Genomic DNA, 17,372 nt, shown 5'->3' with positions numbered 1-17,372 from the left:
AATAACAGGGATAATATAATTCTGATTAATGTATGAGTAAATAAATAATGCTTCGAAAGCCTATCTTATAGTTTTCCTATCTCTTAATTTTGTATGGTAAATCAAAAAGTTAGGATTATAGCGACCGGTGGGGGTCACATGACGTTAATTCTAACTGATTATGTTAAGGGGGTGTGTCGTTAAGGTAGGGGGGGTGTCCTTAAGGTAGAGGGGTGTGTCCTTATTAAGACCCTCATATCAATTACTGCCCCGCTGGCACTTGCGCATGGCACATTATTTCAATTTCTTGGAGGCGCCATAGTTCGACCAAGTCTATCATGGTATCCTCTCGAGCCGTAAAAATAGCCCGGCCTGTTATAGCAGGTATATAGCCTCTCACTCCGTTACGTAGATATTGTGCCGTCTTTCCATCAGATCGCGCTCAAACCACCGTCTAGATTGAGGACGCAGTTGTTCGCGTATTCATTCTGCGCCAGGAACACAGCAGCGTCAGCAACTTCATGCGGAGTACCAAACCTCCGAAGAGGAACACTGTCTTTCAGTCTGGAGGTTTCGCCGTCGCTGAAATCTGCAGTCATATCGTTAGTCTTCGTTCAAGAATGGTCACAAACACGACGTCTCCGCTAGGACTCGACTCACCAGCAATCATCGGCGTTTGTATATACCCCGGAACTATCGCGTTGGAACGAACGGCAACGCCTCTCACGGAATGGGCAGCTTCCACAGCTAACGAGCGCGTCAGTCCAAGGATGCCAGCCTTGGATGCAGCATAAGGTACCGCGCCGGTGCCTCCCTTGATTGCAAGCAAGGAAGAAATGTTAATAATGCATTTTGAGGGGACTGGTGTTTCAGGGATGCTGGAGGTGCCGCGATTCTTCATCCGACTGCGGATCGAGGCGCGGACGAGAGCTCGCGAGGCTAGCATTGCGCCCTCGAGATTTGTGCGAAGAACTCGGGAGATATCGTCTGGTTCAATTTTGGCGAGGATGTTCGAGATGGAGATGCCTGCGGCGTTGACGAGGATGTCTACCGGTTGCTGTTCGGGGGTGTTAGATACCATCATCCGAGACTGGGCCGGAGAGCTCACCATTGCCTTCTCCAACTCGCGCAGCCAGGTCCCGGCTTCTGATACATCACCGACGAGGAGACTGACTTTACTCGAGGACTCAATCAGTGTACCTTGTGACTTTGTCTCTGTATCTTTGTTTTGTAATTGTTGATCTGTTTCTGGTGCTTTAGTTGCTACTTCGCGAATGATGCTATCACCGCGTGATTCGACGGCAGCGAAAGTGTTCACAGATGTTGGCGCCTCCAATTTGGAAGCAGCTTTGACAAGCCGTTCATGGGATCTGCCAACGAGGATGATGCGCTTGGCACCTTCTTGGAGGAATCGCTCTGCAATGGCGAATCCAATGCCGGATGTGCCGCCTGTGATCATACATGTTCGACCAGATAGTCGGTCCGAAGACCTGAAAGAAGGACTACCACCAGTGCTGGATGCGGTAGACGATGACCATCGGATGAGTGGCCTTGCGAATAAAGTAGGTGCATGAAGCTTGGTCGTGGCTTGATGAGCAGGCTGTGCTTGAGGGCATAATGTGAATGATGTCGATGCTGCGGCGCCGCGGAAGCGGGAACGCAAAATATGTGTATGGTACATAGGCATGAGTCGGTGATGGTCTTTTCGTCAAGACAAAAGAAAGATCTTTCCTATGTGTATTGATTTATGATGAATCCGGCCTGTTTCCTCCATGAACAACCGAGGAGCTGTTGGACTGCTTATCGGCCAGAACAAAATCAGTTCAATTTCTAGACTCGACTCAGATCAACTCCAGATCAGCTTGATTGGTAATACAAGTATCCTTGGGAGTCCAAAATTCAGAAATTGAAGTCTTTATAGCATATCCTCCCAAACAATGTATCTCTAGGGCTGAACTGGATGGTGATCCGTTGAAGATGAGATCACATCGTTATCGGAACAGCTTCAGCACGGACCACGTGGGAAGACAAATCGCGTTTCATCTTTTCCCCGGTCATCAATCCTTTCTTACAACTCCAGTCACTTTCATCACCTCCAATATGGCGTCTTCATCATCTACACCCTCCGAGTATGTGACACTGGTATCAGGCGACGGATTCGAGTTCGTGATCCCGCGGAGTACAGCCTGCGTCTCTGGAACAATACGACGCATGCTGGAACCTTCGAGTAAGACAGATCGGTCCACCTTTCTTACACGCGGGAACAGAAACTGACATGCTCTTCACTATGTTGCAGGTAAATTCTCCGAGGCAATAACAGGTCGCTGCGTGCTGGAAAACATCAGCGGGGTGGTTCTCGAGAAAGTATGCGAGTACTTCTGTTACAACGAGAAGAACAAGAGCCAGACCAATGTGCCCGATATGGATATTCCTCCGGAGCTGTGCTTGGAGTTGTTGATGGCGGCTGATTATCTGGATACTTGATAGGTGGGGAGTATGTTTACGGTCGTTGACCTGTGCCTCTACCTTTTGACTGATGGATTCTAGTTGGACTCTTTTCACGATTCATGAGGCAACGACTTCTGCAATGCATGGATTATGACTGTTTCAACAACCGGAGTTGGTGGCTAGGTATCTTCTATAGAAATGAACCATGCGTTCGGTGGGGGCTAGGTATCCTTCACGCATACGAAAAAGAACACATTTGTCTCTTAAGCAGACCTATCGGCAGAGGCAGCCTTGTGCTCCTTCTTCCCATGTCATGGAGCATCTGCTCTAGAGGTTGGCACTCGCCCACCGACTTAGCCATCTGAGCATCCCGTCCGGTCCTAGCTCAATGGCCGGACGATCTAAAGATGATGGCAGAGCAGTCATCTCCCTTTTATTCAGTCCTCATCCATTTTTCCATGGATATGAGAGCTTTATTCCAGGGGAAACATGCTCCTTCGATATCCGTGATCCAGGGTGGTTGTTGCTGATGCAGGGGACAGTGTTTGGTCATCGCCCCTTTGGTTTCGGTTTCGAAAATCTTCCTAACTTATTTCCTTGAGGAGTGCCTCTGTTCTCGTATAGCTTTTCCTTCCCAAACGCGGCATCCGCAACTCGCAGGTAACTCACAACACCTTGGTCTATAACGGCGAGAATGACGTTTCGATACCCTTGCCGTAGCCGCATATAGAGCTGTCTGTCCATTTTCTCGCCTCGCGGCGGATCTAGCGGTGTGCTTTCGAGCAAAGCGCCCAGCTGTGACAGTGTGGGCATAGAATGAGTGCGGGAGTCGACGACAGCAATCCTGAAATCGGGGGCGGGAGGAGCAGACTTGCGGAAGGGCGTTGAAGGTTTATATACATGGAAGACAACCCGGAAGGGAGCGTCTGTTCGTTGAGCTGGAGTTTGAGGGACTGTAGGATCATGCCACGGTATAATTGAAAGCTTGCGGTAGATATCATCTGAAAAATTAGTTGGTTTGTACATCAGGGCTTCCATGACCGACTCACTATAGCTGCGATGGATTCCAACACCGACAAGGGGCATTGTCGCAGTCCCAAGACTTGGAGTCTGAAGCCATTTCATGAACCGCTCATACATCCCTGCTAGACCAGCACCGACCCGAACCGGCTCCTGTTTCTCTGAATCGACACTGGGTTCCTCCGCGTCGTCATACCACCCAACCGCCCGAGTAAGCGTATAACCCAAACGCTTCAATCCCGTATAAACCGTAAACCTATCGATGGTCAATCCACCGCGCCCAATAAAACATGCATACGCAGCCTGCAAGCTCATTGGAATCCCCGAGTCCCCCGCATCCCCAGTATCACCACACCCCGTCGCGGAAACAGGCCACCGAATCTCCAGACTCCCTCTTTCAAGCAGGTACAGCGCCTCCTCAGGGAGCAACCACACCCTATTCGACCGATCCGCCTGGCCCATCGTCTTGAAGAACTGGCCCTTCGGATTGGCCACGTACACACACGATTCCGGATGAACGCCCAGCTTCGTCAGCGCTGATTTTCCCGGTTTCAACTCGGTTTTCTGCGTTTCATCTTCCGCTACGGGCGCTATCGACGGCGGTGCGGGCCCGTCTGGCGCATATACGCCTACGATCTTGTGCTTTGGGTGGTGGAGTCGGGGGTATGAGAGGGCATTGTGCATAGCCCTGCGTGAGGCGGCGAGGACATCAGCTTGGAATTCGGTCGGGTTCGGCTCGAAGTCTTTCTCTCCTCGTTTGGGGAGGCTAGACTGTGATGGATCTGCAAGGCTATGGGCATTGATGCAGTTTAGTAGCTGGACTGGACATCTAGTAGGCTAATTGGGTCGCGAAGCAATACTGACAAGGAAATGTGGTTCAGCATGCGAAAGTCTTGTGTTTCGTCCGACAGGTCGGTCTCGATGTGGGTAGAAGTGTCGTTTGAGGGCAGACGAGCGACATCTTCGTCCATGTCCGCCATTTTCGGTATGAATAAGTCCCCTGGCTCTGAGGTGAGTATGTTGTTCAGTGGTGAGAGCTGATATCGATCTGCGATAAAAAAATCTCGGTGGTTCAAGCTTATCAGTTCCGCTCGCCGACTGCGAATCGCGGGGAAGCCGTCCATTGATAATATTTTATGGAACCCCTTTGCATTCCCCTTAAGAGACGGATTCTGATATGCCATGGAGTCTGCTATTACAGATTATAACGAAATACTTGATCAGGTATATCTCAACCACAGAATCAATCAGGCACCTCCTAACCTCAGCCAGATCTACGCAAACCTCACCAACGCTCTCAATACCTTTGGTGCCTCCTCCCAACAGTATCAGAATATATTGAAGATACTAAAGGAGTGCCTGGATGAGATCGAAGACGATAGAAAAGAGAAGTCTGCTGCTGTCAACCCGGATACCCTGAGCTTGGCGATGAAGTTCTTGGAGCTTGGGAGATGATTTACCACTCTCAATGTCTCAGGTCTGATTGACGCTGAATGCGAATTTCCGTTGATCAAGAACAACCTCGTGTCTCTCCGGATCCGCCACATGCGACAAGTGGATGAGTCCAGCGTGGTCTGTCGGCATGAAAGGAACGTTCGACCCAAGCCAGTGGTTTCCTGGAGATCGTCCTCATCAAGTCAGTCTGGGGAGCTGAGTGAAGTGAAAGACCTTAGGCCATGTTCAGTCATTCCGGCATCATAGATCTTACATATTATATTGAACTATATGGCTAGAGGACCATATGAGAAAAGCGAGTGTTCCACCGGCGACGGTTCCCAAGATACAAGCAAAGCCGACCAAACACCTCGTTTTCCCCGCCCTAACAAACAACAAAACGGAAAGGCTACCCTGAATGACATGCAACAAGACAAACTCCAGACCCATGCATTCATAAAACATGACCATGCTTTGCTTCTAAAGCAGGTTGTACCGCCATGATTGGGAACCTTCGGCTCTCTCATAGGTGGTTGGCGGCTGAGGTAGTAGAGGACTTCTAAGCAGACCACAGATATTCTAGTCTAGTTCGAAAATGTCATGGATTCAGAAATCGAGCCATTTCTCAATCGATCAGTGGCTTCTTCTGGTTTCCAACGATTGCCACTCCGAGATGTCGTAGGGCATTGGGATCATTGGGCCGTACAATAGACGGGAGTGGTAACATAGGATTATCTGGGTTCACGTGAACTGCATCTCGAGCAGCTTGCTCGATGGCTTCCATTTCTTCTTTGCACCCCGCGTGGTCAAGAGGACAAACGACGATTGGCTGTCGAATCGCAATGTCTCGTGCAGACGTCAAATGCGCCTATACTTGGGTAAGCCGGGATTCGATAATTGCCCTGAGTTGGCTGGGTAAAAGTACAAACCTTGACTGTCAAATAGTACTCAATTTTGTAGAGACTTGCTGTAGTAGTAAACCCGCTCACAGCATAAGTCGGAAAAGCTGGTTTACCTCTAGGAAGAATTCCCTCTGCATCTCGGAGATCCTTTGCCGGAAATACCAAGCCCAAGTTCGTCAAGAAGCCGGTAGGCGGCAACTTCACGCCAATGGGTTCTGTTCGTTTGACCAGCGTTTTGACCTTGCGCTGTGGTTCATCGCCCTCGTGGTTGTAGATGATCTCCTCATCGATACCAATTGTAATCTTGTTGATTGTGACTTTCCTTGCTTTGGTCATCCAGTCCGGATTTGGTGATAGCTTGACGTAGACGCTGACGGGGTCGAGAGGCCCGTAGGACCATCGCGGTAACGATATTCCTAGAGTCACCAAGTGATCTGTTACTCGTTCCGCCGATTCGGGGCGATTGTACATTCCAAACGTGGATAGTGTGTCGTATCGTGAGATAGGGACCGGAAATGCATACTTCCTTTGTTCCGATTGTCCCTGCTGGACCGTCACGACAATTTCGTAGTATGTCTCCGCAGTGCGACTGGGGAGCTGCAGGCTGGCCGGAGGAACGCGTCTTGAAGAGTCCGATCCACCACGTCCGAACGGGATGAAGAGGACAAAAGGCAAATCCATGGATATCACTTCCTCATATTCTCGGCCGGCTGGACAGCGAAAGAGCAGCATCTCCTTGCCGACGATATCAGTTAATTCCTTCCTAGGGGGCGCAAGATGCTTCTTGGTCACGGAGTCCGCTGACGGGTGTATCGTCTCGCGGCGATGGAGAGATACGGTCACGAGGGATACATTGACGGGTGCGGTGATGCCGATGCTGGGTCTGATTTCGACTTTACCTTCAATTCGCGGCTGCAATCAAAACGTTAATTTCGCACAGTTTCACACACCCATTCGGGCCAGCGCTTACCATAGTCGCAGAGATACCAGGGTAACCGATCAGGAAATTGCCGTTCGGCGGGCCTGACACTCGCACGAAGGCGGCCATAGTGAGAGTGCTGTACCCGCACCACCATGGGCACGCGGCGGTTGGAAGGGATGCGCTCCGGGGTTGTTGCGGAGATTATGCGACTCGAGGGACGTCGGTTTCCGCTGACAATTCATAGAGACCACGGACGATCAGGCTGTCCCGCTTAATCGCATCTGCGCCAAGGGTCTTGCAATGACGCAGGTGCACTGAACGGCTGTGGCTTTCTAGGAGGTACAGTCACGGATTCAAAAGTAGGCGGTAAAAGCTGCTCGTCGATACTGTGTGTAGCTTCGGTATGGGGACGGCGAGTCAATCGCAGGAGGACGGACAGTTGTATTGTATTAGCGATGATGGATTTGAGTGGCCATAGAGGTCGCAGAGGCGGTTTGTTTATTGGCGCCGATGTGGGGGGAGGAGAGTGATGGGGAATATTTGCAGCGGCTAAGTCCAGGACTTCTGCTTCCCTCTCGACACTCGACAGACAGAACTGCCCCAGGCCTCGCTTCGCTGTAATTCGCGACGATCGGCATCCAACACGAGGGCTAGATTATGACATGACTTTTCAAAGCAGAGTATTGGACGGTTATCTTTCAGCCTCAGACTCGACTCCTGAGAAAACGTTACTCTTTGACTATGTACCCATTATTGTTGATTGATGTTCCCTTTGTCTAAGGTTATGGAACGGGGGACCCTGGAACTCACCGATAACTCAGTTTGAGCCTCAGGCGATTTTAAACATCATACTACCTTACTAGCCGCTATAACAGTTTACTTGCACCTCCGCCGGGACTGGAGGCTTCTCAGATGCCCAAGAAATCGTTCGCTGTCGATGCCGCCGCTCATCATCCAACAGAGTACCTCTTCAGTGGTCTACGTCATAGCCTTGTTGGATACCAACTCCACAGTCATCAGCTACGATCTGACCGAACCGACATGGCATTCAGCCCCCATCGTTGCTTCGACTTGGCACAATCCACGTCAGCTCAAATTACTGTGATGGCTAAAGGATTCTCATCAACTACAATCGCTCATCAGACCACGGTTAGCGACGACGGGTGAGCGCCGGAACCATTCTCTTTATCAAACAAGGATTTCGGGATATCATCACCAACCATCTCTAGAAGTAAACACACAGTTTTGTAGATTATCCTTACTCGGGATTTGCATTAGGCTTTTCTGACCGTGTGAAGGCTGTGACCGACCTGCGGCTGTCTTAACAACCTCCGTCTAAGACGAAGAAGGCTCAAGATTTATTCATTCATATTCTAGATGCTTATCTCCAGACTCAGTCGGGGACTGAATGGGCAATGTATAGACCTAGCCAATTACAGCATTGGTACCAATTTGTGGGCCGGAAACATGATAATATATCTGTCTACCTCTCTAGGAATGCTTACGGATCTGCGCCCAATGCAACAGTCAACGTGAGCTTTCAACTTGCTTGCTCTTTTGTGGTTATAAATAATGAAAGGGGCAAGAGTATGATAGATGAACATTCGGCACCATGGAGTATCTACCAGATCTATATTTGATCCTAGAGCTGTACGTAGTGCCAGGTTAGTCTAGGGCCTGGAGATCATGTATGTACCTGCATTGGATAACCGATTTAGGGATTCCCTTTTAAACACATTGCGGAAGATCCGAGTCTAGGGCCATCTGTACTCCAAACTTACCCCCAGTTTCATATTCTCAGGGGCACAAAAGTATCAAAGTACTATGTACCTCCATCCAGTGGTTGATCGTTGATGGTTCGGTTGCCATGTGCAACGCCCACCATGACATCGCTTTTCTCCACATCCACCGGAACCACATCTCACAAACTCCAAGTTGCAAGTGCAACAACCCATCAGACTTTAACAGGGCCTCAAACGGCCTATATCAATACAGATATTACATACATATCCCGGAATCAATTGAATATGCCTACCACTCGTCGCCGCGGAGGCAACACTGCCGCCTCCCGCTCCGGTCAGTCGACGCTTTCGTTCGGTGGAAAGTCCAGAGTCACCAAGCCATCGGCCACATCGGCACGATCTCAGAAGACCAAAGATCTCGAACCAATCTCAGCTTCTGTCACCTCGACCGAGGAGGTCTCAGAGCCGGAGCAAGTACCAGTCGCCCCCTCGGAGCCGTCAAAGCCGCACGTTGCGGAGCTCGCCGTCAGACAGCAAGCCCGCGAGGAGATCCGGCAACCCTTGTCCGAGGAGGATCAGAAAGCGATCAAGATCACAGAACAGGAGCTGCAGCGGTATTGGAAGAAGGAAGAGGAGAAGAGGAGGGGGCCTCGAGGTGGGTTTGCGGATTGTGATGTTGATAACCAGTTTGTGAGGGAAAGGAAATGCTCACGATACTCCTGATGAGCAGTCCACCAGGAAGATCTTTCGCTGCACGAGAAGATACTGAGACATTTTGATCTGTCTAGTCAGTATGGGGTATGTCTATTATATTTACTACTTGCCGCTTTCGGCGCTGAGAGCTTCTCTAACATCATATAGCCATGCATCGGAATTGCTCGACTAAAGCGCTGGAGACGTGCGAATATGCTGAAACTTAACCCTCCTATCGAAGTCCTTGCCGTTTTGCTGAAGGAGAAGTACACAGTGAAGCAGAGAGCTTATGTCGACGAGTTGCTGTCTTGAGATTCGTTCTATGGGATTTTTTATCATTTATACCATGACCTGGGAGGGTAATGAGGTACTGGATCGGCGTTGGGGTTTTAAATCCAAGCAGGGCGTTCGGTCTATTATGCAGAATATACATCGACAGGAATCAATTCATGACACGGAGCTTCTTCTTTCTTTTGCTGATTTACTAGGTTTGATCACACTGCTAAGTCGACTGCACTGCTAGTAACGGGATACTTCGAACATATAGTCATGTCTTTTGGCTCGAAATTCCTTCGTACGAAAGTCTGATGCCAATGTATCCTCGAGTCTTTCTGTGGTGGCACTGGAAGCTATTAAAAACATCTAATGAACCCGGCTCTTTTCTCTCCATGTCTGTATCCGATCCCTTATCGACCGCTTTTTAATTCAATTGTTTCTGAGCTTGCGGGAAGCAATAGCTTACTGTGGCCACTTTCCCAATGTTGTTACGCAGAGTACGTACGCAGCAAGACTCTCACCTGAGGTCGGGTTGTGCATTGGCTTCCATAAGAAGTGATCTGCAGCGCAGAGTACTAATGCATTATCGAACACAAGCACCAGTCCGTTTGGCCAGGTCAAGGATGAAAATCCTATTTGCTTGTTATTCCGTCTGTCTCGTGGAGGGTCATCACAATGCAAATAAAGCCTGTTTAGCTCTTCCTTCCAAACTCTTCCTTGAGTCTACTCTGGCTGCAATTCTTACTCGCTGCTAATCTCAGCCAGTTCAGTATCCGATCTTGAACTTCACCCTGTGGAGCTCCGCCAGGTATCAAGTACTTCTAGACTTTCGTGTCCATCAGTTTGTTTGATTATGCGGGAGTGAGACATTAATTGTTAATGCTTGAGTAGAAAAAGTTCTGGCGTCTCAGAGTCGATCATCTGTCTCCCCCGCACCTGAGCTGTTCAATCTCCTGCACCGAGTATCAACCTTGACTTTTTGGCTGAAGCTTTTCTCTCCCATTTGTGGGATGCATCGTCTTGGATGACAGGCTGATGATTCATGCAATGCTACCTTACCCTGGATGGCTGGTTTCTCGCTTTTCCTATCCCTGTGAACTTTCGGTGCTTTTGTTCTCCTGGTAAGAATCTATCCATGCAGTATTCTTGAATTTTGCTCCTGGAAATGCTTCCAATTAATGGATGGCCTGATCACCTTCTGTTATGCTTGACGCTTATGGTAGAAGGTGAGGGGTTTTCGGACTACCCTGCTGCAATACCTGAGAGAGACTCCTTACTTACACTCAACAGTGCACAGCAATGTAACACACCTCGGGCTTAGAACTCATCAGAGTAATTAAGGGGGCAGTGTCCTCGAACGAGTGCGAGTTACACAAGCTTCCCGCAAACCAGACCCAGTGGCGACGAATGATAAGATGAAGTTTGACATGCAGACGTCAAGCTTGGCTGTGGTCAACTGGCTCTGGATCTGTCGATCATCATGACCCCCAAAGGTTTCAAGACTGAACTGCAGCATGTGATGCAGCTGTCCAGGATCTGGTGCAACCGTCCTGGCTTGGACTAAGGTATATAAAAGGCTTCCTTCCCCTGGATTGTACAAAATTGCATTCAACAGTCTTCACTCTTTCAGTATCTTGTCATTTATACTGTCGTTTCTGAATTGATCTTTTTTTGTCCAATATTGTCCTCTGGATTAATTCGATCACTTGACATTCAATATGCACTTTGCTCGTGCTTTACTCGCCCTCCTAGCTGCTGGCCTTGTCAGTGCGCAGCTACCGGATGTCCCGAACTGCTCTGTAAGTGTACAAGTCATCAACATGACCACCGAGGCTAACCTCTCTCATTAGCTAAACTGCTTTGTCTCTGCCCTCACCAATGATGGATGCTCGTCCTTGACCGATTTCGCCTGCCACTGCCAGAAGCCTGAGCTTGTTTCGAAGGTCACGCCTTGCGTGCAGAAAGACTGCAACGTCGCCGATCAGTCTGGTAAGTCTGCCTCAGCCCACAAACATCCATCGAGACAACTGCTGACAATCTGTACAGCTGTCTCCAGTGCCGTCGTCTCTCAGTGCTCTGCCGCTGGTTACCCAATCTCCGTGCCTCCGGTCGGCGCTGCCAGCACCACAGCTTCGGAGTCAACGACCACTACAGAGTCTACAACCCAGACTGTGACTCAGACCACATCCGGCTCCTCATCCACTGCGTCTTCCACTGGCGCCTCGACCTCTGCTACCTCCTCGTCGGCAATCTCTTCTACCCCATCTTCCTCATCGGCTGCGAGCTCATACCATCACTCGTCTAGCTCTGCGTCGGCCACGCACACCTCATCTAGCTCTGCATCTAGCAGCGCCAGTGCTTCCGCAACTACCAGTCTGTCCAACGATGCCGGCTCCAACAAGGGCAATGTCGCGGGTGTTGCTGCCGTGGCGGCCGCTGCTCTCTACTTGTTGTAGGTAGAGATAAACGATGAGACAACGTGAGTAGGATTTGAGCCGGGCATCTATCGGGAGACTCGTGCGAATGTATATCTATACTTAATAGTCATTTCAATGGTTGCATGATTCTCGATGCGTTGAGTTTCTGGTATTTTGTACTTCTTGCCTGCTAAGCATAGGGCTCCGACAAAAGTTCTCCAATAATCACACTCTTTACAAGGAAAGAATATTAATGACAAAGTTGGATGCTCCCTACAATGTGCTGCTTGATCTGCATCCATTCCCTAGTCCACACTTGAGAGAATTCTTTCAGAAAGGCAAACATGATCAGATGATCTAGACATGATATCAATCTTAACGATAACCACTGCTTCTGAGCTCCAGCATAAGGAGGTCAAAATCTGTACAGGCAAAATTGATAATCACATGTTGCTCATGCCCTAAGAACATCCAACTCAATCCAATTTTGAGCTACCCGACAATTCTCTTGTCAAGATCCAAAATTGACTGGACGTCACATTCTGATGGAATAGTCTATCTAACACCTCCCAACTATACAAAGCAGCAGACAAATCCTCGAAAGGAGAGTCCTGCATTTAATGATTGTAAGGTTGCCGTCAGAGTCAAACCGGCCGCAATCAATGCAACGAGGCCTGGAGGTAGAAGACCAGTTGATGCACAATATTCACTGCTTCAGGGTTCTATGGTCACTGCTACTTATCCATTTAGTCCACGAGGACGTCTGATTCCACCTCCACGAGACTAAGTAGACCTTGGTAAGTGTACAGCAGCGATGACTGTATACATTGCATACAGCACAATATTCAGGGCAATTTGCGGCTATATGACCCCGGCGTCTATACGAATGGCAAGTCAAAGTGGTTCGAGGCATTGCGAGGCAAAGAATGCCATAAGTTTCTAATGACTTATTAGTCTTTGGACTCCTTCAGACATTCAAAAAAGGGATACTTACGTAGTCCGCGGCCTCCAGTATGGGCCAAAGCAGCGAGGAGTCGTCACAGGTCTCAGTTAAATGAGACCACAAGGCATGGAACGCTTCCTAATGCCATAAAATTTGAAACGATCTCATAAAAAGACTCAAGGTCTCTATGGCCAATAGGAAATATCCCTTTGGCTCAGAGATGCGGTGCTCAGCCAGCCACGAACAACGAAATGACTGTAAGGAGAATCAGGGAAGAAGCCCAAGGGCAGAAGGGGGGAGAGGGGGGGGGGGGACTTATAGACGACGCTCCGAGGCTAATTGCCGAGATCAACTCGCTTAGCGAATGTTCCTTCACTTCAAACTGGAATGTCAGCTACAGTGTAGATTGAATGATCAGAATTTATGTAAGCCTCATGAATGCCGACCATCTTGCACGTCACTGAATGAGCAGTAGTATGATGTCAGAGCCTAGGCTTTTGGCTAGAAGAGACTATGAGCAAGTGGAAGGTAGTGAAGTCTAGACATGATAGAAGCTGGCGATTCACTGAGTGCCCCGTCTACCACTCCAGAATTGCTCAGTTTGAAGTTGTTTGTAGACTGTGTAGCTTTGAGTCTCTATTTCCGCAAACCTTCTCAATCTGCAGAAAAGGCATCGGAGTGAATGACAGCAGAGTCTAGCCCTTGCGTTCCGAATATCCGGTTATGAACGGGATGCCGCGTCGAAGACTCCGATGAAGCGGGCAGCATCCGATCATAGATGCTTCATGTTGCAACTTGCTTCTGGGGTGTATTACCTGTTTAACGGCAATAATGAACTGTTTTGTTATGTCTAGAATTCATTCCGGAAGAAGTAATTCCTCCTTTCTAGGATGCTACGTAGGGAAACGAGCGTGAGTCTGTTGTCCTGATGAGTAGACGTCTTCGCAAAAGCGCTATTCAATTCAATCAATCTCAAGATCAAAATAAGCAGTACGGAGAGTGTTGGAGCATAGAAACGCCGAAATACTCTATCCAGAGATGATACTGGCGAAGGAAGGTGGGATGGGAAAAGACGGACGTTGGAATAAAGTTGGGGGAGCTACGTACCCCAGAATGGTGTTCAAAAATTCAAAACAGCTGACCACACAAAGCCATTATCTCATTCTCTCGACCAGCTCTGATGCTGGACGAAACGACATCAACCAAGATCTTCTTTGTAATCTTTATTAAGATCGCAGCCACAGCGTCATCGCCCCTTTGCATTTAACCGAATAACCGCAACTCTCCTCTTCGTCCCTGGGATACCCCTCAGCACGGCCGCCACAAGGTTTGAGGGCGCCAACTCAATTTCTCGATCCCTGGATTCTTCCTTTTGTTAACTCGGCCTCGGCTTGAAAACTGCCGGGTCTTTAATTAATCAAATTCGCCGATTTCTTGACCTGCGTCACTCGGTCCGGGACACGAAACTGCATTCAGCACATGGTCGGATCAGTGATTCAGTATGTACACCTCTAGGCCAGATGTCGTCCGGGATCTAGTTATTTGTTGAGAAATCCTAGAATCTTGCGTGGAGTTCCCCGTGGAGACTGAAAGCTGGAGAAGCTGAAGGTGGGGGTCCCGGTGAGTACTCCTTGAATCCATCCATGGATGGAGTAGAACCGTTCATATAAAATTAGTAAAAGAATCACATAAGAACGGTAGAAGTCGAGTAAAGGGAGCATCCCTGAATCCGACATTAGATAATATAAATAAAGGGTCAGTCTATAAGATTTTTATTGATTCTCTTCTTACTAGATATTTACATAATACCCTTTTCTGAGGAGTACTGCCATATATACTTGTTCTAGCTTGGATATCAGCGCCTGTTTCTAGTAGAGCCTCTACTCCACTAGTCCTACCTAAGGAAGCAGTACAGTGGATTGGATAGATAAATTCCAAAGGCCGCTTATCTAGTTGTGCATCAAAGAATCATTCATAAAGGATAAGGGAAGAAAAGTAATATGAATAAGTTGGGGTATATTATTAGGGAAAAACATGACCATTTGCATTCCGGTACTGATCAAACCAACTCCCATTCTGTAACAAACGCGAACGCCATACGAACCCGACCAGCTTGCATACGATACTCTTCGACTGTCAGCCCCCTGCAGTCTTTCCGATCGCCAAACTCTGTCAGCACAGCGATTTGCAGCTTGCCCGGTGCACTGCCCAGTGTCCTGGGATCATCGACATCAATGAACCAATAATCCCCGCCTCCATTGCCCCGGACATGGGTAAACAGAATGGGTTCGGGCGTCAATAGCAAAAACAAGCTAGGCTTGACCTTTCCGTGACCCTCCAGCGTGAAATGCTCACAGATGAGACTGAATTGAAAGCGAAGCGGTCCCGGCTGGTGGACAGAGATCTGCTTGAGAGCCGGTAAGAAGCTCCGTTCGTTAATGAAATGCCGCTGTAGGTCGCCGAAAGTCCGGGGCTGCTCAATGCCAAACGGGACTTGCGGGTCCATCGTGATATACTCCTCCCAGCTCATCCCTGGCCTACCGTCCCGAAACTGGTGTTCTCGAACCCCCGGGAAGTGCTTGATGCCAAACTCTTCATTCGTCATGGTGAACAAGGTTGGGTTGAAGAGTTTCTGATATGGTTGCCCCGGTCCTTGAACCACTCCAGCACCCCAGCACACATCAATCAACTTCCATTGCCCATTGTCGATCCGCACTGCATTCCATGCATGGCCCGCGCTGTAAGGGGGGATACTGGCCCCGGGTCCCAGTGGCTGATAGCCGTAACCCTTGCCGTGGCCAGAGATCACGATCGCTTCCAATCCAGCGCGGGTTGCGAGGGCTGCAAAGAGCCCCGCGTAGCCCTCGCACACGGCAAGACCAGATGCAAGAGTACTGGCCGGTGTGGATGGCTTGACGCAATTGTTGAAAAATGCCGCAGTATCATAGCAAATATTATGATGACACCAGGTGAACAAAGCTCTAGCCTTGTCTGTCGGTGAAGGGAATGGGGCTGTAAGCTCGCGGGCCAGCCAGGCAAGATCATGTGTCGGGAGAGTCTCTCGCGGAAACCTGGCGGCGTGCGAGTCAGGACCGGAAAAGTCTCGGCATTTCAAGCACATTGCCGTTGAACCCGTAGTCGTAGTGGTTGGCTGAACACGCGGTTTAGTTGCTAGTAATTTGGAAAGGTCCGGCTTCTCTGGTCTTGACGTAATAGGGATTGGAGGCGGTGATCCATTCTGTGTCTCCGAGGGCACAGTCTTGTTCAATCCTCCGAAACCTGATTGTTGCAATTTGCCCAGAACAGAGCCCGAAGGCGGAGGCGGGGGAAGCTTCCTCGCCGGCTTGGCTTCCACTTCTGCGATTGGCGACTGGCCCTGACCGTCTCGCGAGGGGAGCCGCGGGGGCGGCCGAGGTGATGCATCACCAGTCTTGAGGTTGCTGTTGCTTGACGCTCGACGAATGGGCAAGGCAGGCCGAGCAGATGGAAGAGACGGCGGCTCTCTTATTGAAGGCAATGGAGGTGGTGGACTCTCTCTGCTCTGTGTAGTTGTCGGTTTCGGCCGTGGAGGCGCCTTGGGACTTTTCGCATCTTCTCTTCTCGGAGGAAGGACAGGTAACTCTGCCTCGTCATATTGAGGTGCGCGCACCGTACGAACGTTCCCAGATCCACTCGAGGAAGATGATCGCCCCGCTGTAGGTCTCGCCGCACTTGTCGATACGGTTGACCGGGACGTATCTGACGCAGCTGATTCGATAGAATTCACTGAAGGCCTGCGAGGTGGCAGCGCAGGCGCGAGTTGCTGATTGGAAGCTTTCCGTGTTGGCAGCGGCGGGGGCGCCTTGGGTTTCTGGGTGATCGACGGCGTTGTTGATGGCGGTCGAGGGGCAGGTGTAGGGGGTGCTGCTGGCTCATTGCCTATCACCGAGCGCTCAATGACAGAACCGTGGCCGTTGCCCGGAGGGTTGTTGATTGTTTTGGCCCGAAATGAAGGTGGTCGTGATGCGAATGGTGTCGGTTGCGATCCTACAAACGGTGGTGCGGGACTATCGATTTGTCCAGCTTGAGCCTGCTCCAGCGCCGCGATACGCTGCTGAATGGTGGACATCTCTCAGGTTTCTTCGATTAATACATATATCCAAGTGTGACAATAAGATAACGAACGCCACGGCTTGAGTGCAGCTAGTAAGCGAAAGTGAAACTAACAACCGAGGCGGGCAACTGGGAATGGCCGTGGACGCAAGCAGGAAAATGCATCCAACGACACTATCCAAAATACTCCAATCCCAAGCGAAGGGAAGAAAAAGAATGAATGTCCTGAAGACGCGGAAAGATATTTATAGGCCGTCCATGCTGCGGTCCCCTGTTACTGTTTTTTTAAGGCTCGCAAGGCTGACTGCCAGACTGGAGCCTGAGGTACCTTCCCCACCTTGACTCCACAAGTGACTGGTGCCTGAGGTATCCATACCATCCAAGGGTGCCATTTCAACATTTCATGTAATTAACCTATTTAAACATAGAACCATCGACTTCAGCATAGACTCAAGAAGGGTTACTGAGAAAAGAAGAGAAAAGCCCGGCTCCGATGATCGTACT

The 17,372-nt window shown here is 49.7% G+C and overlaps 7 protein-coding genes across 7 annotated transcripts; 3 read left to right on the top strand and 4 right to left on the bottom strand.

Annotated features, from left to right (window-relative positions):
* Positions 1 to 410: 410 nt before the first annotated feature.
* CDV56_104498 (SDR family NAD(P)-dependent oxidoreductase) lies at positions 411 to 1,438 on the bottom strand (the record flags this gene model as incomplete). The annotated part of the gene is made up of 2 exons (XM_026758117.1): positions 411 to 568; positions 640 to 1,438. The coding sequence occupies 2 exons, from the start codon at positions 1,436 to 1,438 to the stop codon at positions 411 to 413; spliced, it is 957 nt and encodes a 318-aa protein (XP_026610804.1).
* A 641-nt stretch (positions 1,439 to 2,079) lies between these two features.
* On the top strand, positions 2,080 to 2,463 carry CDV56_104399 (elongin C; the record flags this gene model as incomplete). The annotated part of the gene is made up of 2 exons (XM_026758018.1): positions 2,080 to 2,206; positions 2,276 to 2,463. The coding sequence occupies 2 exons, from the start codon at positions 2,080 to 2,082 to the stop codon at positions 2,461 to 2,463; spliced, it is 315 nt and encodes a 104-aa protein (XP_026610803.1).
* Positions 2,464 to 2,976: 513 nt separating this feature from the next.
* Positions 2,977 to 4,427, bottom strand: CDV56_104211 (tRNA-splicing endonuclease subunit SEN54 family protein; the record flags this gene model as incomplete). Its single annotated transcript, XM_026757830.1, has 2 exons — positions 2,977 to 4,237; positions 4,312 to 4,427. The coding sequence occupies 2 exons, from the start codon at positions 4,425 to 4,427 to the stop codon at positions 2,977 to 2,979; spliced, it is 1,377 nt and encodes a 458-aa protein (XP_026610802.1).
* Positions 4,428 to 5,506: 1,079 nt separating this feature from the next.
* CDV56_103960 (arrestin C-terminal domain-containing protein) lies at positions 5,507 to 6,831 on the bottom strand (the record flags this gene model as incomplete). The annotated part of the gene is made up of 3 exons (XM_026757579.1): positions 5,507 to 5,749; positions 5,811 to 6,695; positions 6,754 to 6,831. 3 exons carry the CDS (start codon positions 6,829 to 6,831, stop codon positions 5,507 to 5,509), a joined length of 1,206 nt encoding a protein of 401 aa, XP_026610801.1.
* A 1,901-nt stretch (positions 6,832 to 8,732) lies between these two features.
* CDV56_103697 (putative DNA polymerase delta subunit 4) lies at positions 8,733 to 9,452 on the top strand (the record flags this gene model as incomplete). Its single annotated transcript, XM_026757316.1, has 3 exons — positions 8,733 to 9,102; positions 9,178 to 9,245; positions 9,309 to 9,452. 3 exons carry the CDS (start codon positions 8,733 to 8,735, stop codon positions 9,450 to 9,452), a joined length of 582 nt encoding a protein of 193 aa, XP_026610800.1.
* A 1,682-nt stretch (positions 9,453 to 11,134) lies between these two features.
* Positions 11,135 to 11,872, top strand: CDV56_103439 (CFEM domain-containing protein; the record flags this gene model as incomplete). Its single annotated transcript, XM_026757058.1, has 3 exons — positions 11,135 to 11,215; positions 11,267 to 11,405; positions 11,463 to 11,872. 3 exons carry the CDS (start codon positions 11,135 to 11,137, stop codon positions 11,870 to 11,872), a joined length of 630 nt encoding a protein of 209 aa, XP_026610799.1.
* A 2,963-nt stretch (positions 11,873 to 14,835) lies between these two features.
* CDV56_102877 (uncharacterized protein) lies at positions 14,836 to 16,884 on the bottom strand (the record flags this gene model as incomplete). The annotated part of the gene is made up of 1 exon (XM_026756496.1): positions 14,836 to 16,884. One exon carries the CDS (start codon positions 16,882 to 16,884, stop codon positions 14,836 to 14,838), a length of 2,049 nt encoding a protein of 682 aa, XP_026610798.1.
* Between the last annotated feature and the right edge of the window lie 488 nt (positions 16,885 to 17,372).

This window comes from Aspergillus thermomutatus (assembly GCF_002237265.1).
Source record: "Aspergillus thermomutatus strain HMR AF 39 chromosome Unknown NODE_277, whole genome shotgun sequence".
Lineage (NCBI taxonomy): Eukaryota > Fungi > Ascomycota > Eurotiomycetes > Eurotiales > Aspergillaceae > Aspergillus > Aspergillus thermomutatus.
This window is presented reverse-complemented; position numbering and strand designations above follow the sequence as displayed.